At 36.6% G+C, this 21,860-nt stretch overlaps 1 protein-coding gene across 1 annotated transcript in view; it reads right to left on the bottom strand.

The window, feature by feature from the left end:
- HSD17B2 (hydroxysteroid 17-beta dehydrogenase 2) overlaps positions 1–12,069 on the bottom strand; it is a 74,143-nt gene extending 62,074 nt beyond the window's left edge. The window contains exon 1 of the mRNA XM_027850540.1: positions 11,615–12,069. Within this exon, the coding sequence (XP_027706341.1) occupies positions 11,615–11,897 (283 nt within the window). The 5' untranslated portion in view covers positions 11,898–12,069. The remainder of the gene's footprint in view (positions 1–11,614) is intronic.
- Between the last annotated feature and the right edge of the window lie 9,791 nt (positions 12,070–21,860).

The raw sequence follows: 21,860 nt of genomic DNA on the forward strand, positions 1-21,860 counted from the left end.
ATAAGGTTACCAAGAGCAAGAGTATTAAGAGAAAAGAGGGCCCAGATCAGAGTCTTAGAGGATATCTGTGCTTAGAACATGGCAGATGGTTGAGGAACCAGGAAAGGAAACTAAGAAGAAGCAAAGAGGTAGGAGGAGAATCAGGAGCAGCACCATAGAAAGCAAAGGAGTAAAGATTATCTGGGCAGGGCAAGGAAGACAATGTCAAAGGCTAAAGTGATCAAGGATGTTTAGAACTGAGAAAAGGCTGAGTTTTCTGTTAAGATCATTTCTTTATTGGGGCAGCTAGGTGGCACAGTGGATAGAGCACCAGCCCTGAAGTTAGGAGGATCTGAGTTCAAAATTTGGCCTCCAACACATGATACTCACTAGCTGTGTGACCGTAGGCAAGTCACTTAACCTTGATTGCCTCACCAAAAGAAGAAAAAAAAAGATCATTTCTCTATTTCAGTAGAGTTTCAGTAGAATAGTGGAACCAAAAGCTATATTTAAGGGTTTGGGAAGTAAATGGGTAGTATGAAAGTAGAAATAGAAAAAAACCATTGTTCTTTCTAAGATTATGGGATATTTGGCAGGAGGGCAATTGCCTGAATGCATGAGAGGGTCAAGTAAAAAGTTTTTTGTTTTAAGAATTGGTTTAACCTGGGCATGTTTGTGGGCAGCAAGGAAGGGACCAGTAGATGGGGAGAAATTCATGATGGGGAAAAAGGGAATGATTAATGGAACAAGCTCCTGAAAGTAACAGAATTAAGCCAACAGATGGGTTCACCTTGACTTAGGAAAAGAATCAACTCTTCCTCTGAGACTGGAGTAAGCTTTCAATCTAGAAAATTCCATGTCCTGTGCTCTAATTAACTGGATCAGTAAATATGTAAAGTGTTTTTTGAGATATGGTCAAAGCCAAAAATAGACATTTTTATGCCTAAATTAAAATAGAGTATTGACTATAGGTGAAAGAAAGAACTAGGATGCTATGAAGTTTCTACAATGCTAAAGGAGAAGGAATTATATTAGGATGTAGCCATTGCTGCTGCTACCACAATGGAAGGGACAGCAAGGAGATGAATTTGGACCTATGTTGATCCTGTTAGCCCCTTCTAAACTATCCACTCAAGTTCTACTCTAATTATAGTTCGGAGTGAAAAGTAGAGATAAGGAAGCTCCCTAAAAATGGCCTCACTTTTCTCAGTATTTAAGAGAGGTCATCTGCTGATAGGCAAGGAGGGAGACACTAAGAGGCTGGAGGAGAAGGTTTGCAACAGCCCCTGAAGGGAGCAAGATATAGAGTCAATCAGGGAAGAATTAGAGGATTGTGGTACAGCAAAAGTGGGCTCGATTAAGATTTAAATGAATTTGTCTTGGACCTAATTAATTGTGAGGAGAAATCAATCCGATTACACACAAACACACACACACACACACCTCTCTCCCTCCCCTCCCCCAGGAAAAAAGTCAAATATCATTATGTGCTTGCAGGGGCAAGCCAAACAGACTCCAGGTGGGACCCTGCCATGATGCAATCCAACTCTTGGTCTTACCTGAGGGAAAGAGGAGATGCCAAAGGAAGGCCTCAACTTTGGCTGAGTTCCCATCAATGAAATGAAATGAAGTGTCTAAATAATTGTACCAGAATAAGTGGAAGCTTTAATTAACTGCTCCTCGTTAAGAGGAATAACTGAAGTAAATATCAATATGTCTAATTTTTCCTCACATAAATAAGAACTTAAACACATGTCTGCACATTCACTCACTAGGTCAGTCACCTGTTCTACAGAGCCTAGAAGGGAGAAAGTAATATGCAATGTCTTGAATAGATATCTATATCTATATCTATATCTATCTATCTATCTAAAATCTCCAGTGATGGATCTTGTAAAAATAGAGAAATAACATTTCATCTTATTTATCTGTCATGGGAATATTTGTGTTGAATAAACATATGTAGAAGTCCCCACTGCAAAAGGACAGAAATATCTTTTTCTCTCCTTTTCTTCCTTTCTTAACTTCTTTGTCTTTCTTTCTTCCTTGGCTTCAATCCTTCTTTCTTCCTTTTTTTCTTATATTGTTTATTCTTTCCTTCTTTCTTTTTTACTTCTTTCTTTCCTTTTTTAAAATAGGAGAAGTGTAGGTCTTAGGAAAAGCATTATCAAGTTGTTGTTTTTTTGTTTTATGTGTGTGTTTGGTTTTTTGTTTTTGTTTTTGTTTTTGTTTTTTTGCTAGAGAAAGACAGTCATCTCTTTCTCAACCAAAGACCTGTAGAGGAGATTGTCCCCATCCACTGCATTTGGAGAGCTTAGGAGGTTTTCATAGAAAAGGTAGACTAACCAGTGGTGCTAAAAATAATAAGCCTTTACTAAAAGCACATTTTAACTCACACAAGGGAAGTTTCCAGGTCTAACCTGAGACACAAAAGGGCCAGGAAAAGAAGAGTAGTTCAAACCAAAGGATGTATCTGGATCTCAATAGCCAGAGAGATAAGGATAAAACCCGAATCCCAGTCATCAAAGGGGCATGGCAGGCTTTGGGTAAAATCAACATTAGGTCATAGCAGCAGGAGTAAAGGAAGCAGTAATGTGAAAAGCTACCCTCTGAACCTGACCCTCTTAAATGATATCATATTCTTGTCATTCTTTCCAGTTCAGTAAGGGTGTAAGGGCAGAGAAATCATTCCTTAGATTAGTTCAATGATTAGGAGGTAGTGATCAGCAATTTTATGAGGAATGTGGTTTCACTTGGATACATCTGACTGGTTCTCCACTAGAGCATGAGGCATGGAATTTTCCAGACTATAAATTTCAAGGAAATTCGAGGAAAAGGAGAGGGCTGGGTACCAGGCTGGAGGAGAGTGCGTAACTAGTGCAAAGGCAGCCTGCCACATACAAGCCTCAATGAAGCCCCAATTACCAGAGAGACACAGAAAACCTGTTCCACAAAATACACTCAATAAAACTATTGCTTAGGTGCACAAGCATGTCTTTAGAATATATAGATAGATATAGATATAGATGTATCATCATGGAGAGTCTATCTTAACCTTCCTAGGACTTGATTTCATCATCTGCAAAATGAAAGATTGGACCAGATGAGCTACAAAGTCCTATCCAGTTCCAAATAGGATGAACTCAGTATATAACCAGCTCCAGATTCTTTTTCTAATAGAAGTTCCAGGGGACAGTTTGTGGAATATGGTATAGCTTTTCTCCTTGATACTACCCTCAAAAAATTAAGGATGTCCCCAAAATAGATTCATGTCCTTATGTTACCATTATAGTTCTATTACCTCTAAACTTATCCACACTATTTTAAAATCTTTCTCTTTTCAATCTCCTGATCATGGATTTAATAAGTTTTCTACTTGCTGTGGGAAGTCTGACTCCCTAATATTTATTTTAAGCTTTTCTCTCTCTAGGGGAGCCCCCTTCCTTCTAGCACTCCAAGAGTCCATCAGTAAGCCCTTGCGCATTTTATTGGGACTGCATGGATATCTTTTAGTTGCCATCTTTCCAAATCAACAAAACATCATTTTTTTGGCTTCTTCTCATATGAATTCTTCCTGGCTACTCCAACAGTTTTTCTCTGGTTTTTTTTTCAACACTTTAAAAAATCTAAAATTTCATTACTACAAAAGCATTCCACTGCTACAGATTATAAACTCTCTAAATCTCTGTATGTTGACAATTTCATAAGTTTCTATGGTCCAAAATAGAGAAAATAAAATCATTACCTGGCAGTCAACTTTGTAGACTTTCCCTAATTCTATATATGTTCCTCCTGAGGGGCAGTGATGAGATCTGCCCTCTGGATTCCTTAAACAGATACATGATCAGAGAAAGAACAGAAGTTTCCCATTTGGTTTTCTATCCTTTCCTGACGCTGCCTGAAATTTTAAAGAACCTTGTTGGTCAAAGCAGTATTAGCAGATTTTGAATTTTTTTGTAAAATCTAAATTTATAAATTTTAAATAAAATATTAGCAAGGAAATTACAGGAATATATCACAAAGATCATACACTTTGACCAGGCTGGATTTATACCAGAAATGCAGGGCTAGTTTAATATTAGGAAAAACATAAGCAAAATTTACCATATTAATAATAAAATAACAAAAGTTATATGATATCATTAGATGCAGAAAAAACTTTTAAAAAAATAAAACATAGGGGTAGCTAGGTGGCACAGTGGATAGAGCGCTGGCCCTGAAGTCAGGAGGACCTGAGTTCAAATCCAGCCTCAGACCAAACACTTGACACTTACTAGCTGTGTGACCCTGGGCAAGTCACTTAACCCCAATTTCCTAAAAATAAAAAAAAAAGAAAAATAAAATACCATTCCTATTAGAACCACTAAAAAGTATAAGAATAAATGGAGCTTTTCTTAAAATAATAAGTAGTATCTATCTAAAACCAAGATCAAGCATTATCAATATTGTACTAAAAATGCTAACTATAGAGAAAAAAATTGAAAGAATAAGAATAGACGAGGAAACAAAATTATCGCTCTTTGCAGATGATATGATGATATACTTAGAGAATCCTAGAGAAACAACCAAAAAACAAACTAGTAGAAACAATTTTAGCAAGGAAGAGATAGAAAGAGAAATTTCACTTAAAACAACTGCAGATAGTATAAAATACTTGAGAGTCTGCTTGCCAAGACACACATAGGAACTATATGAATACAACTACAAAACACTGTTCATAAAAACAAAAAGATCTAAATAATTGAAGAAATATTAATTGTACCAAAACTGTGAAAAAAATTTAAAGCAAGTTTTTTCTGATGAAGGCTTCATGTCTTAAATATATAGAGAAATGAGTCAAATTTATAAAAAAAATAAGAGCCATTCCTTAATTGACAAATGATCAAAAAATATGAACAGTTGGTTTTCAGATGAAGTAATCAAAGCTATCTATGGCCACAAGAAAAAATTCTCTAAATCATTACTGATTAGAGAAATGCAAATTAAACAGTTCTGGGGTACTAACTCATACCTATTAGCTATTCTCAGCAATACAATGCTATCCAAACCGAGAAAGAACTGAAAGTGTCTGAATGCAGATTGAACTTTTTTACTTTCTTCATTTTTCTTGGGTTTTAATTTTGGCCTATGTTTTCTTTTATAACATGACTAATATGGAAATATGTTTTGCATGACCACACATGCATAACCTATATCAAATTGCTTGCCTTCTCAATGCAGGGAGGAAGGAGGGAAGAAGAGAATTTGGAACTCAGTTTTAAAAAAGAATGTTGAAAATTGTTTTTACATGCAATTGGGGGAAAATAAAATACTAAATTTAAATAAATAAATAAATAGATGAAATGCCCCCTACATTTAGGGAGAGAAGATTTCTAAGTATTCAAAAAAAGGATAAGTAGGATATCATGTTCTAAAATTCTACAGAGGAAGTCAGCAAGGAAGGATGGGACATTTTTAAGAATGAAATTCTAAAGATGCAAACAGACATGATTGCAATGGCATAAAAAATGCAAGAGTCTAAAGAGACCAATGTGGAAACACAGCGAACTAATAATCCAATGCTTCCTGACTTGCCTATACAAAACACTTCTTCTAATATATTATTACCTTATGTGTATATTATCACACTTGTTCAAATGAAAACTCCTTGAGGGCAGGGTCTATCTTGTTTCCCATATCCCCTAGCATTTGACCTAGTGGCAAGCACATAGCAAGCACTTAATAAATGCTTTTTTATTCATTTATTCAACTTGGATTCTTGTAAATGCATAGGTAGGAGATACATATATATAAGGGTAGCCAGTGGAGAATAAGTAAAAAAAAAAGTAACATGGTCCACCAAAAATAGTGTCAGCTGCATGGAAACTCAAAATAACATATTTGTGATATATCATCAATTTAAAGCTGAGAAGGGCCTTACAGATTATCTAGCCCAAACCACCTTATTTTGCAGATAATTAACCAAAGCCCAGAGAGGTTAAGTGACTTTCCCTAGACCACACAGTCAGGAATAGCAAAGCAGTAATTTGATCCTAGGTCCTCTGACTTAGAATCCATTCCACTTACCAGTGCTCCATAGGGCTTGGTTAGCTATGAGTAAAATCAAAGAAGGGAATGTGACCCCTACTCTTGGTAAATGGCATAATGATAGTAGGTGACTGAAAGACAAAAGATCTGCTCGATCATTCCCTTGTTTCTATTTACTTTGCTATGGAGAATTATCCTTAAATTGGGATCAATTAAATTAAAATGGTCTTAAAACACCCATCTTGAAACCCAAGATTGAAAAAAGAGATGATTAGGACACTTTGATGCCCACAATGCATTCAAGTAATGAGGCCTGAATGAGTGCCTTATACCTAAGGCCACTGAAAGACTGGGCAAGTGAAAATGATTATTGACACAATGTCAGTACTTGCTAAAAGATCCCAAAGAATGAGAAAGGTGCCAATAGATTGGAAAAGGTCAAATTCCCCAATGTTCATAAAAAGGACAATAATCTGAAGTAAATATACCAATGGACTTAATTTCTGTTTCTAGCAAAATCCTAGAAAGAGTGGTCTACGAGCATTCAGAAAGGAAAACTATGAACCACCATGGTTCACCTGATCTCCCTTTTTTTTTTTTGGGTGAGGCAATTGGGGTTAAGTGACTTGCCCAGGGTCACATAGCTAGTAAGTGTTATGTGTCTGAGGCCGGATTTGAACTCAGGTCCTCCTGACTCCAGGGCCGGTGCTCTATCCACTGCGCCACTTAACTGCCCCCTTATCTCTTTTCTTGATAGAGTTACTAGAGACTGATAAGATCAGGGAATACTATCATATGGTCATTGTACCTAGATTTTTAGCAAATCAACTTGTGGACAAAAAAATATAAGGAATAGATGATAGTTCAGTCATGTGGATTCAGAACTGGTTGAATTATCAGACCCAAAGAATGGGGCCATGTCAACTTGGAGGTAGGTCTTTAGTGCAATTAGAAATCTGTCCTTGGCCCTACGCTAGTCAATATTTTTATCGATGATTTTGATGAGGTAATAAATGACATATCTGGCAAACCTGAAAATGACATGAAGTAGGGAAAGACAGCTAACACAGCACATGATAGAGTTAGGAATCAACAAGATCACAAAAGACTAGAAAATGGGCTAGATCTAAAAAGATAAAATTTAGTATGAAGCCCTACACTTGAGTTCCAAAAATGAGTACAAGTTGGGGGAGGGCATGGTTAGACAACAATTAGTGTGAAAAAAAATTTGGGTTTGTTATCACAACATAGGGTCAGTAGGATTTGACAATATGATTTGATAACAAAAAAAACTAATGTCATTTAGATTGTATTAAGAGAGGCATGCTGCTCCAAACAAGAAAAGTGATTATTCCACTGTTTTGTCCCAGTTAGACCATGTCAGGAGCACTGTGTTCTATTCTGACTGCCACATTTAAGGAAGGACGTTAACAAATAGAAAAGAATGTAAGATTGAAGGTCATTTGGTACAAGAATCAGTTGAGAGTGTTCAGGATGTTTAGCTTAAAGAAAAGAGGACTTGGAGATGTGAGGTGGAGGTCCATGATAACCATATATATTCAAGTAGTAGAAAAACAACTACAAAGATTTGTTCTGTTTGAACTCAGAGGATAAAACTAGGCACAATGGGGAGAAGTTGAAAAGAGATGTATTTAGGCTTGAAAAAGGAAAAACTGCCTAACAATTAATAGTTGTACAAAAATGGAATGAGTTATGGGAGGTAGTGGGTTCCCCTTGGGTAATTGAGGCAGAGGCTTGATGTCTTAGGGGTATCTTAGAGTGAAGTTCTTTTCAAACACTGTTGGACCAATGTTTTCTAAGGTTTCTTTCTGCTCTGAGATTCTGTGATTTGATGAACCCAGAGTGTCAGCAGGATATCCACTAAGTAATCATAAAAACATATATGATACTCATTATTTGGTTAAAATTGTTGAGAAAACTGGAGAGCAGTCTGGCAGAAATTGGGCATAGACCGATATTTTACACCATTTATAAAAATAAGACCAAAATCGATACATGACCTAGATATAAAGAAAGATATTGCAGGAAAATTTGAAGAACATGAAATATATTACCTATTAGACATGGACAGGTGAACAATTTGTGAATAAACAAGAGACAGAGGGGCAGCTAGGTGGCGCAGTGAATAGAGCACCAGCCCTGAAGTCAGGGGGACTTGAGTTCAAATTTGGCCTCAGACCAAACACTTGACACTAGCTGTGTGATCCTGGGCAAGTCACTTAACCCCAATTGCCTAAAAAAAGAAAAAGAAAAAAAATGTAGAAAAAAAAAGAGATAGCAGCATGAAGTGTAAAATGGATAATTTTTATTACATTAAATTTAAAAGTTTTTGTACGAATAAAACAAATGTAGCCAAGATCAAAAGGAAAGCAGAAAATTGGGGGGAGGAATTTATAGACAGATTCTCAGATAAAGGTCTTATATCTGAAATATATAAAGAACTTTGTCAAATCTATAAAAATATGAGTCATTCCCTGATTAATAAATGGTCAGGGAATATGAACAGGCAGCTTTCCAATGAAGAAATAAAAAAAATTTGTAGTCATATGAAAAAATGCTCTGAATGATTATAGATTAGAGAAATGCCAATTAAAACAACTTTCTAATATCATTTTATATATATCAAATTGACTAAAATGATTGAAGGGGAAAGTGACAAATGTTGGAGGGGACATGGAAAAATTGGGACACTAATTCATTGTTGGTGAAACTGTGAACTGATCCAACCATTTTGGAGAGCAATCTGGAATTATGCCCAAAGAGTTATTAAATTTCCTATATCCTTGACCCAGCAATACTACTACTAGGTATGTTTCCCAAGATGATTAGGGAAAAAGGAAAAGAAACTATATGTTATGAAATATTTATAGTAGCCATCTTTGTGGTGGCCAAGAACTGGAAATTACAGGGATATCTGTCAATTAGGGAATGGCTGAACAAGTTGTAGCATATGATTGTGGTGGAATACTACTGTGCTATAAGAAATGATGAGCCCTGTGATCGTGGGAAAACATGGATAGACTTGCATGAAATAATGAAGAGTGAAATGACCAGAAACGAGAGAACACTATATACAGTAACAATTGTTTTAAGAACAATTCTGACTAAAAAAATAAAAAATAAAATAAAATAAAAATAACTAAGGAGCAGCTAGGTGGTGCAGTGGATAGAGCACCGGCCCTGAAGTCAGGAGGACCTGAGTTCAAATCTAGCCTCAGACCAAACACTTGACACTTACTAGCTGTGTGACCCTGGGCAAGTCACTTAACCCCAATTGCCTAAAAAAATAAAAAATAAAATAAAAGAACAACTCTGAGTGACTAAGTCATTTTGACTATTATAAATACCCAAATTAACTACAAAGGACATATGAAGGAAGCCACTATCTGCATCCAGAGAAAGATCTGATAAATAGAAGCATGGATAGAATAGTTTTACATATATATGTATATTTACTTATACATATATATATAAAACCATTCTATATAGTTCTACGCAGTTTCATGTACAATCACCTTTTTTCTATTCTATGTTATGAAAATGCTTGTTTTATTTCTTATATTCAGAATAAAATAAATAAAAACTTAAAAATAAATAAAAAGATATGTAAGAGCCAGGAAAAGGAATGAAGCCTTAGACCAGATCCCTGACCCAACTGGGCACTGAAAGGGAGGACATTAGTTCTCTAAAACAGACAAGTTCTAAGTTATTTCACTGTTGGCCTGAACAATATCAAACAGAGTTGAATTATAACATCCCTATGGGCTCTAATATTCTATTATAGCCTATTTTGCAGAGTGGTGCAAAGGAAAGTTTGTTGTATTTTAATTCAGAGGACTTGGGTTCAAATCTCAGTTCTACCAATTACTTTTTGTATTGAGCAAGTCACATCCTCTGTTGCTCAATTTTCTCATTTGAAAAATGAGATGATTGGACTAGATAATCTTTATGGTCCTGTCTAGTTCTATACCCACAACTCTATGATTTGATTTAAAATTAATGTCCTGGAATGTCGAATTGCTAAATTCACAACTATGCTACTGTTTAATACTGGCATTTGTTACGTTCAAAAATAGTCTCTAGGAATTGATTTGCCAGCACTGAGGCATGTCAGAGACCTAATTGCATTTGTTCATCTCCAGTACCTCTCTGTTACTTTCAAGCATTTGGGGGAAGAACTGAAAGACATAGAACTAAAGTTGAACTGTTGTACTTGGGGGGACAGTTTTAACCCTATTTCCCACTGAAGACTGAGCCTTTGAGATCATTATCCCCATTCTGCCTGACAGATAAGCAACCTTTGGCTGAGTATGTACAATCCACAAGTAGCCAGATGAAAAGTGGAAAAATAGTCAAGGACCATTTGTTTCATAGAAAGTGAAACATTCATGGAGATTTTTTTAAATCAGCTGAATTTTCCTCTTTGAGGGGAACATTGAGTTTGATGCCAACTTCATTCAAGCTCCTTTTTGGTGGCTCCTGCTAAGGCTAATGTGGTTTTACTTATTTTAGTGGCAAGGATTTCGTAATTGGATTACAATAAAAGTAACTCCAGTATAAACTAGTTAACTGTCAAAGGGCCCTAAACTTCCTCTATCCTAACCCCATTCCTTCCTTATTTGGCCTATTGATAACCTATAAGAAGAGAAACCTAAGCTATTACTGATGTGGTTACCTCTCAGGTCTTACCTTGTCTTTTGCTAAGTAGGGTGATCCTAAGTAGTGGTAATCCTAATTAAGGTACTATCCAGGTTCAAATTTACAACCAAACCAACCAGTTTTACAACTCAAAGGAATTTAATCTGGCCCAAGAATTGCAGCTGAAAAACACAAAAGAATGAAAAAACTGGTAACCCCACTCTAGCTTTAACAAGCAGTGTATACAATTCTCATTCAAACCAACAGAAAAGTTTTTCAAAGTTCAAGGGTGAAGTAAAATAGAAAATCCTGAGAAAGGGCAAGAAAGAGTTAATTCATTGGAAATGAACAAATTTGAAAACTTCCAGTGAAAGTAGGTATCTTCAAATAGTTTTAAGACATAGCCCAGTACTCAAGTGAGTAAATAAACATATGGAAATATTCAGAAATTGCTCATGTCTCAAACATGATGAATAATCAGTCCCAACTTGCTGATATACATCATTAAAGGATTAATCATATCTGTACGCAGAGGAACATCTGTACGTTTTGTGGGTAGAATAAAGATGGTAAAGGGCTACGAACATCGTCACATATTCACAAAAGATAGTCAATGGATTCATATCACACACACACACACACACATACACACACCCCAATTTACCAAAAATAGCAAGGGACAGCTCTACAAGGAAAAACATTCTAAGCAGAATTTGAATTTGATTTATGTCAAGATTGTTCTTTTTTTAATAAAAAGTCACTTAACTTCTATGCCTCAGTTTCTCCATCTGTTAAATAAAGAGTTCACACTAGATAGCTTCTAAGATCTCTTCTCAATCTCAGTCTCAATCTATGATCTATAATCTATGATCTATAATCTATGATCTATGGTTGAGGCAATATCTGATTTTGCCCTTAGCCAGAACTACATTGGTCTTCCCCCACTTACCTGTGATCAACACAGCTCTCCCATCCACAGGTAACATTTCTTGACTGGTTGAGTAAGCCAAAGAGATGCAACATGCCAAAGAGAAAAGAGTCCAACCCCAGAAGACTGATAAACTGGAAAAGCAATAGGCTCCCCATAAGCAAAGCAAAGCCGAGTGACAGAGCACCGCTGGGGAGCTCACGGTTCTGCTCTGGCTCTTCTTAAATTTGTACAGAGCTGTTCCTCCTAACACCATAGTAACACCCAAAGGGAGCAGCCCAGCTTCCCAAGAGAAAAGAGTCATCCTCAAAGCCTGGAGGTCATACGTGTCTGTGTGTGTACAGAAGCTTCACGCACTTAAGGCAGCTTGGGCAATGTGAACAGAGGTGAAGGGAGAGAAAAAAAAAAAGCACACCTTGAATGGGTATGGCCTGAGCCAAATCACAAAGGGGCATGTTTCAAGTGGGTTATCTAAGCTCCTGTCTACTGGGATACAAAGGCCGGGGTACTTCCTCTTACCTTGTTCTGCTCCTTCCAGCTCCACCTCTGAAGGGATAACCCTAGCTGGATAATGATTGACAGAGTCAGCCCTAAACAGTAACAAGCCCTAACCCAGGAAGAAATAAAGCTATTACACTTTCCATCACAGGCTCATAGGTCTATGAGGGCTCAGTCAGTAAAGAACTTTGGCAAGCCTCTGTTCCAACCTCCCTCATTTTACAAACAAAGAAACTGAGGCTTAGAGAGGAGAAGGGGGTTACCCAAGGTGACATAGGTCAAAAGTGGCAGAGCCAGGATTCATGTCTCACCACAAATAGGGAACAAAAATAATAATCATACTAACTGACATTTAGGTGGTACTTTAAGGTCTATAAAGTTCTTTATGTAATGTTATTTCATTTAAGCCTCCTAACAACCCTGTAAGGTAATAACTGCACATCCCTTTTACAAGTAAGGAATATGATTCCTAAAGGTGACTTGCTTATGGTCATGCAGATATTAAAGGTAAAATTTGAATCTAAGTGTTCTTGATTCAAATTCCAATATTCTTTCTCTTACACTATGGGTTTAGCACGATCCATGTTTGGATGAGACCATTTCACTATATAATAAAGGTTCCCTCCTTAGCAATGCTCCACTTTTGGACATTTAGTAGACAAACAAATATAAATCCTAATAAAAATAATAATAATAATAACTTCTTTCACTTGTAAATCATTTTAAAGTTTCGAGTTGCTTTCACAAATGTGATTTCACTTGATTCTCGCAACAAGTATATGAAGCAGGTAACAAAAGCATTATTTCCCCCATTTTACAGATGAGGAAACTAAGGTTCAGGGTGAAGAAGCAATTTGCCTGCAATAATACTGTTGGCAAGTGGCTGAGCAAGAATTAGAATCCAGATATTATGGTTTCAACTTTAAGTTTTATTCTACTACCCCAAATTGCCTGTCTTTCAAAGCTATGTACTCCTCTAATGACATCTGACACACAGGATGGAGGAAAACCTTTCTCAAGATCCCAGTAAAGCAGGACCTCACAGTACCTTACATACCACATCCTCCTATTTTTTTTAGACATGGCATCATTTTACGTAGGTTTAAGAAGAAGGGTCAGAAAAAGTCATCCATAGCTCTTTCCTGGCCTAAACAAAATGGAATCGAGCTTTTTTTAAAAATTTAATAGCTCTACCCTTCATTAACTAAAAAGAATTATGATGAAACTCTACAGGTGAGAACTCAATTATTGATTCTTCTACTTCGCATTAAAAAAGAGCTTTCCAGGAAAAGAAGGGTCTGACTAAATAGGAAACAAGAAACTGGTTTGGACTAGCATGGATTGCTAAATGCTATTATTTCTTTTGTCTTTCAGTTTTTATAACACACAAAAGTAAACTGGGTTTGGAGTTGGAGGACCTAGTTCTGCCACTTTATGGACTGTGTGATATTAAGCCAGCAACAATGTCACTAGGTCTCAGTTTTTTTTTTCATCTATAAAAGGAGTAGGTTGGATTCCATAACCTCTAAGCTCCCATCCGGCTCTAAATCTCTGATCCAATAATCATTCTTATCATTTCAAAAAAAAAAGTAAGTCTCCTTCTGTGCATCAAAAAACAGTTCAGGTTCTTTAGTAACCATATAAGTTTAGAATGATGAGTGAATATATTCTTATGCCATGTGGTCAACAGACCAAGAGTGATCAAATTTAAGTGCATGAAATATATTTAAGTCATTTTTCCACATTCTTTTTTAGTGTTTTGTTGCCATTCCATGCCTAGCAACTTTCTTCACAGACATTCAGGTCCCCATGGATCCCACAGAGACCTGGAAGAAATCACCTCCTCTGCCCCCACCTCTCTAGTTCCCCTCTCCCTGGTATCTTCACAACCTTTACTTCCCACTCTTCCTTGAGAGTGAAGATGTGAAAAAGCAAGACTTCCTATTAAATAATGATGACCGTATTTCCAGGTGGAAAGGTCCATGATGCAGTATTTCACAAAGAGGAGTTTCAGCAGAGAATCATGAAATCGTAGATCTCAAACCTGGCAGGACCATCAAACTTAATCTTTTCATTTTATAGCTAAGGAAAATTGAGGGCCAAAGAGGATTAAGTGTCCAAAGTTGCACAGGTAATCAAAGAGCCAGAATTTTTTATATTATCTTATTTTTATTGATATCTTTTATTTTATTTCATATTTATTTCTGAATACATTCCTCCTCACTTTCCTACCTTGCAAGCCATCCCTTGTAACAATTTTTAAAGCAGAAGAAAAAGCAGTCCATCAAAACTAACCAACACACTGACCATGTCTGACAATTAATGCAATAACCCATACCCCTATTCTTCTACCTCTGCTATGAAGAGAGGGAAGGTGCATTTTCTCAACCTTTTTCTGGGACCAAGCTTAGTCATTGTACAGAAACCAGTTTCATAGGATAGTTTTCATTTCTTTTACTTACATTTTTGTTATCATTGTGCATGTTGTTTCTTCTATTCTTACTCCACTCTGAATCAATTCATATAAGTTTTCCAAAACTTATCTGAATTCTTCATTTTTTTTTCATTTCTTGTAACATGGTAACATGCCATCATGTTTGTGTGCCACTATTTGTTTAGCCATTTCTCAAATGATAGTCATCTATTTTGTTTCCAGTTCTTTGCTACTACAAAAATCAGTGTATATGGGATCAACTTTCTTGACTTTGCCTATTTTGTGGCATATGCCTAGCAGTGTGATTTCTAGGTCAAAGAGTATAAAAATCTTAGTCTTTTTTATATTAATTCTAATTTACTTCCAGAAGGTTAAACCAAATTCATAGTTCCACAAACAGAATATTAGTGTTCCTGTCATCTCACAGTCCCTCTGACATTGACTATTTCCATCTTATATTACCTTTGCCAGTTTCCAAGAAATGAAGTGAAACCAGAGAGAGGATTTGAACTCAAGTCCTGTGACTTCAAATTCAGTACTTTTTCCTCTGCTACATGCTTCTTCAAAAGTAGGATAATATTGTATCACCAAAGAAACACAAATTCAATTACAAGAACAGGGCATGAAAAAGCAGTTTCTATTTTTAACACGGACATGTGTTCTTCTTCAAATAGTCAGGACCGTGGACAGTGGTGGCTGTCAATCCATTTAAAAGCCTGCCCACTACTGTTATGTCACCCTCCCAGGTCCTTTCTTATTCATCTAATTATATGATTCATTGTCCACCTCCTTGGCCATCTCCTTTTCTTCCTCTCCTAGTAATGTTCTACCAGTCAAAAACCTCTATCCAAAGGGTCATTGCTTTAGCAAGCAGTTTAACTGGATTAAGTAAATTAGTAATAAAATACAAGTATCAGATACAGGTGTTACAAAACCAGCAGCCATCTTAGTTCCCTTTCACCACCAACCAAGAGAAGCGGGGGGAGGGAGTGAGGGGATACTGGAGGGTGTGCTTTAATAAGCAGGGTGAAAAAAAAAAGAAATATTCATCCTAAATGCAAACCTTATGATTCCCATTGGGTGCGGAGAAGGAGGTGGTTTTAGTCAATCATTCAAGTCTGTTATCAGGTATAAGCTGGACTTCTTATTTATTGCTTTAATGGGTATGAAAACTTAATCTTACCCTTATTGGCTTTCCATGGTGCTTCTTCATTGACTTAGCCAGATGGGAACTCCTTTGCCCTGCAGCAACCATTACTTCTCCTGACAGCTGGCTAATGCTGGAATAGAAAGCTTTCCCAGTTTCTACAGAGACAGGATAAAGCATAGAGAAAGAACTTTTTCCATTGTCACCATGTCTCTAAGTCTCTCTCTCTGACCTCCATCATCAAAATCCACACAGAGCTTTTCCAAAACTCTTTGAGATAAGAAACTTTCATTTTTATCTTTTTATCCCAGTAACTAACATAGTGCCTGACACATAGTGGGGTGCTTAATAAACACTGGTTGGTTGGTTGAGCAATCATATTCACTCCATAAGTAGATCAATCCAACTGAATTTCATTCCAAGGGTATGTCAATAGTTTCCTTTCTCTTGATGTCTCCCTCCAAGTAGGAAATGTAGCCACATACCCTGTGCATACTCATTTTGTAAATATAGGAACATAGTCACTTTTAAAGTATAAAACCCAATGTTTGCCAAGTACTGGCAAATATTAAGTTAGGAAACCAACAGTTTAACAACTAAACATATACTTTTGTGGAAATTGGTTCATATATGCCTTACATATGCACATATATAACACATATGAAAGTCCATGCAAAATTTTTGTTATTATTTGTAAACTCATTTAATGTTTTGCTCCTCAAAACAAAAAGCTTTCACTGTTCCCATTCTACTACGAATTTTAGTACTAAAGGATAGGAAAAGAGGGCTCTAGTTGCCTCTTCCAAGTAGAGGCAACTCTGAGGGAAGCATTCCTAAAGGTAGGAAATCCAGCCCAATCCCTCAAAGACACTAGATTAGAAGGAGAAGCTCAGAGCAAAAAAACCTATCAATTTTAACCACTTTCCTACCGATTATTAGCCTTAAACAGGCACACGTAAGCTATTCACAGAGGAAGACAAGACTTTAATAGTCTAGCTTACTTGAGGATTGTTTGAATCATGGGTTCATATGTTTAGAGCTTGAAGGGATTTTTGAAGTTATTGAATCTAACCCCATCATTTAACATGTTAGGAAACTAGGCCCAGACAGGTATAATGACTTGCCCAAGGTCACACAGCTGCTAAATGTCTGAGGTAGGATTTGAACCATGTCTTCCTAAATCTACATTCAGCACTCTCCATCTATGAACTTTTCAGAGTATCTTTACAGATACTCTGGTCCCTAAATCACCTCAGAATGGTCCAGGCACATGCCTGAGAAACCGAAGGGTCAATTCACTTGGTTTCCAGGTCATCAGATGTAGGCTGGAAGAGTAGACCTATGGTTGGGACTAACTGTCTAAAACCTAGAGAAGTCCACATTGTCATCTGCTTGTTTCCCTTGTTGACCATCATCTACTCACCCATGACTTGAGAAATAAAGATCATTAGCTTAATTTTCCTTACCCTATTTTAATGTTTACTAAGCCTTAGAGAGTTAACTGAGGCATGAAGAAGTTAAGTGACTTGCCTGAATGTGTCAGAAGTAGAAGTTGAACCCAAGTCTTCCTCTCTATCTACAACACCATGATCTCTAAGAATATAAGTTGCAGAATAGATGCCAGTCTGCATTGGTCAAGCAAGTTCTTCACTAGGAGCTCTCTATAGCAATGAAATCACAAGACTGGTAAAATTAAAAAAAAGTTACTTCAATAATGTTAATTTTGATGATAACTCATATACTGGTTTTATATTAACATCTGGGCCAAATAGCACTCCTAGTCCCTGTGAATAAGAAAATTTAAGCTAAATTACAACTAGCTGAGCTTAAAAACAACAGTGTAATAGAAAAAGCACTGGCCTTGAAGGCATAAGGTTTAGATTTCAATTCCAGCTTTATCACAAACTTGCCATGAGACCTTGGGCAAGTTATTTCTTTACACTGAGCCTCAACCGTCTCTCCTACAGAATGATGAATTGGACTTGCCCTTTTCATCTCAATGATTTTATAATTCTCTCCCAACCGTAAAGTTCTGTGATCTACAAAGCACTTTTGTTCAAAAGTCAAGCAGTAATATATCTCTATTAGTGATATCTCTATGGGGAGCCATGAAAATAATTTGGTGAGTTTTCAAAGTGCATATATCCCTGTCTAAAAGATTCTTAATCAAAATAAACCAAGATTGGCAAAATTAATAATAATGTTGCTTGTTAATCACAAGCAGCACCAGGTCACCTTCCTCTCATATAATGACAAGCAGCACTAGGTCACCTTCTTCTTATATATGGTGCCACCATATGATACTCTAATTTAAAGGTAATTCATGTGTCCATATCTACTCAAAATCATAGTTCATGAGCCCCCAACAATGCATTTGCTCTTACTAATCAGCCAGATGACACATTTAATTCAAAGCAAAATATCAGAACAAGAAAAGTACCAGTAGAATACTTCCTCCATAAACCTAGGGCACACTCACTCCCCCACAAATAACCACATCACCAGTGGGAAGAGTAGACACACCTAGGGAATGCTCATGGGAAGGAAGATATGCATGGAACTTGTTTGGAAGGACACACAACATATGTGATGAGAGTGCATGCATGGCAGGAGGAAATTCTGCTTCTATTTCTGATAGGACAGTCTTCTAAAACTATCTTCAAAAAAGTCAAGAGTCTCTGTGGTGGGTTGGGTGTGTTGTTCCTCAAGCATATCCTGCATCCCACTTATATAATAAGACCATACTGATTCTCATGCTGAGTCTTTTTTAAATGATCCTTTCACTCTTCAAGCAGTGGAGAGTCACCAAAGGTGAACCTTTCTGGATACATTCTGGAGTTAGGAGATTCATACTCTTGTGATACTCTTTGATACCACTTGATTCTAGTTTCTTATAAGTTTCTACATAGGAGACATGAGTGGATATACTACCTAGGGGTCAATTCTAGGTCTTTTCTCGCAGCATTTAGCTAAAGCCTTGTATAGGCTGGAGCTGGTCCCAATCACTGTTGATGCACCTAGATATATTCATGGTGTTTAGACATACCACAGGCAAGGAGTCTACTTTCTCACTGTTGCTCATGACTTGTTTAGAAAACTTCAAATTTATACAAATTCAGCCTAGACACGGGTAGACCAACTCAATGCACAGAGACCTAGCCCCTTCATATGTCATTAACCAGCTTTTGAAAATATTTCATACCGAATGACTAAAATATAATGGCTGGGAGGGTGACCCAACAACTGGGCTAAACATCTATCTAGAGTGGTGATCTTCTGTCCAACACAAGAGGACATTCCCTACATTCATTTCTCATAGACACTCTGCATAAGGTCCAGGTGAAAAGGATTTATTAGTGGTTAGTGGTATGGTCAGGCTCAGTCTTATTATTTTCCAGAATGACCTCTGTCTGTAACCTCATACTCAATTCCCAAAGCTATTCTGCTTCCATTCATTTTCTGGTAAACCAATGCCTAACTGTCCTCTTAACTGCACCACATTATGCTAGTAGACATTTAATTTATATCTGTAGTTAAATGATATATGCATGTTTAGATCCTTGTGGCTCAAAAAACCATCAGTCATTTATAACAGTTTTATACCATCTTTTTGTCTTCGTCGTTCCTTTGGCTACCTGATTCTTAGACCATAAAATCAGATGCCTTCTCTTCTTGCTCATAGGTAATGAAAAATTGAATATGGGCTTGCTGAATAAACTTTGCTCTGCTAAGCTGAGCATCCAGTCTCATTGAGCGCAAGCTAAAATCTACTATACATCGCTTTGGGGAAAAGCCTTAGAGTCCTTAGCATAGAAACCAAAAGATTAAGTGTATCTTCTTTTGGAGAAAAAAGCCTTAACACCCCCAGTAAGTAGCTTGTGGAAAAACCTTTAGCCACATTTTTTTTTCTCCACATAAGGAAAATCTGTCAGTTTTCAGACCTTTGATAAGTGTTGATTTTCTTTCCCAAATAAGAAACTACCTCTAGAGGCCAACAGCCTAACAACAGCCAACTAGTTAGGCAGTGCTTAAAGACATTATCTGGTCTTTTAATCTTCCTTCTCACAAAAGGCCAAGGTTAGAAATGCCTGATATTTCATATTTAATATGCAATTGTCAAACTGAACCCCTTCTGGATCATTATAGGGGCTTCCTTTTCAGCAAATTGATAAGGACTATTTTGGTGTGAGTCCTTCCCTCCACCCAGTTTTATCAATCCAGACTTTCTTTTTTATCTTTCACGTAAATGAATGGAAGAGAAACAGGAAAAAGAAAAGAACTCCCTAGGTGAAGTCACTTTGAGGAATTGCCTTCTTCCTCAGTTCTTTGCTCTAAATCCTTGCCTTTATTATAAACATGTAGCCAGCAAAAGATTCTGAATTGTCCTGTACATGTGTAAATACCTACATACTTATTCCCTAAGCTACTATAAAATTTTAGAAGGAACAGACCTTCCTTTTTGGGGACCATGGAGACCAGATATGAAGCCAATCCTTAAATGCCTAAAAGCTAGTCATTTAAGTGGAAAGAGAGCAAAAGTAGAATTCTACTGAAATTACCGTTAAAAAAAACAACTTTATTGAATTTCTTCCTACAAAATGGTTGGAAAATTTACTCAAATATTTACTCAGTACCTCTTGAGCACCCAGTCTTATGGTAGGCAATTACAATAAATACAAAAAGCATAGGATCATAGATGTAGAGCTAGAAGGAAGAGTATAGGTTATCTAAAGCCAACCCCATCATTTTATAGATGAGGAAACTGAGGCCCAAAAAGATAAAATAATTTTTAAATCAATCAACATTTATTAAGTGACTACTCTATGCCAGTCACTAGACACTGGAGAGACAAATGAAAGAGTGATATGGTCCCTACTTGCAAAGAGCTTACATTCTACTCTATGACTTTCCCAATGTCATAAAGGTGACAGAAGCTAGGATTTGAATTCAGGTTGACTCCAGGTGCAATGTATTTTTTCTTTCTTTTTTTTTTTTTGGTGAGGCTATCAGGGTTAAGTGACTTGCCCAGGGTCACACAGCTAGTAAGTGTCAAATATCTGAGGCTGGATTTAAACTCAGGTCTTCCTGACTCCATGGCTGGAGTTCTATTTACTGCACCACCTAGCTGCCCCCCAATATATTTTCCACTTCCACTATTCTGCCTTTCATAAAAGACAAACTCATAAAGCCATTTTTGCCTTTTATGAAAGCAAAGTGAAGATATTGAATTCATTCTCAAACATCTTGCTTCTGGACTTAATTTCCACTCCTCTTTCACCATGAGATTCCAACTGGAAATAATATAAAACTATCCAATAATCAAAAGGTATAACAAAGGCTAGGTTTCTTTTGGGGTAGAGGGAGGCAGACAGATATAGAAGAAAGGTATAGATTTATCATAACCTGAAATAGTCTGCTTACTATACTACCTTCTAGAAAAACAGGAAAACTTTGCCAATTGTTCAAAAATATTTCCCCATTTGGACAATCTTTCCATAGTTGCCTGAGTCAGCCTATAAGCTATAGGAAATAGATTTCCTCTTTGTGGTTGCATCTATATTTTGACGTGATAGGAAAACACAAAGCAAAGATCATTTGATTCTATTAAATTCAATAAGCATGTATTAAGTATCTATTATGTGCCAGGCTCTGGGGTACAAAGACAAAAACAAAACCAAACAAATTAAAAAAACTAAAGAGTTCCAGATGAACAATTTGGGACTAAACATTCACTGAACAGTCACCCCAGATGAATTCTGCAACACCTGCTCCTATGGACTGACTCCTTTAAATGTGCCTCACATATATGGAGCTGGTTGCCTTTTTAAAGTCTACCAGGCAAAGGCTGATTGTTCAACCAACTAATAGCTAACCACACTATAATTCCATCATATGGATATAGAAACTTTCCCCCCACATAACTGTAATTTTTTTTTCTTAAAGCTTTACAGTTTAGTGTTCTTGATTTTTGTAGGCCATTGAATTTTTTTCTGTTTTGTAGAAAGTCATTTCAAAATCATTTAAAAGTCCTTTCCCAGGAGTATAATTAACTTTATATTCTTCAATCAATCAGGCACAGTATTAAAATTCCTTTAGAAAATTAGCTAGTTGTATCAGTGGCCCAAACTCCAAAGAAACAATTTTTTTAATTTTATTTTTAATTTATGGAATAAAGCAAGCACTTCCAT

Source organism: Vombatus ursinus, unplaced genomic scaffold (assembly GCF_900497805.2).
Source record: "Vombatus ursinus unplaced genomic scaffold, bare-nosed wombat genome assembly UNPS02009062.1, whole genome shotgun sequence".
Taxonomy (NCBI): Eukaryota; Metazoa; Chordata; class Mammalia; order Diprotodontia; family Vombatidae; genus Vombatus; species Vombatus ursinus.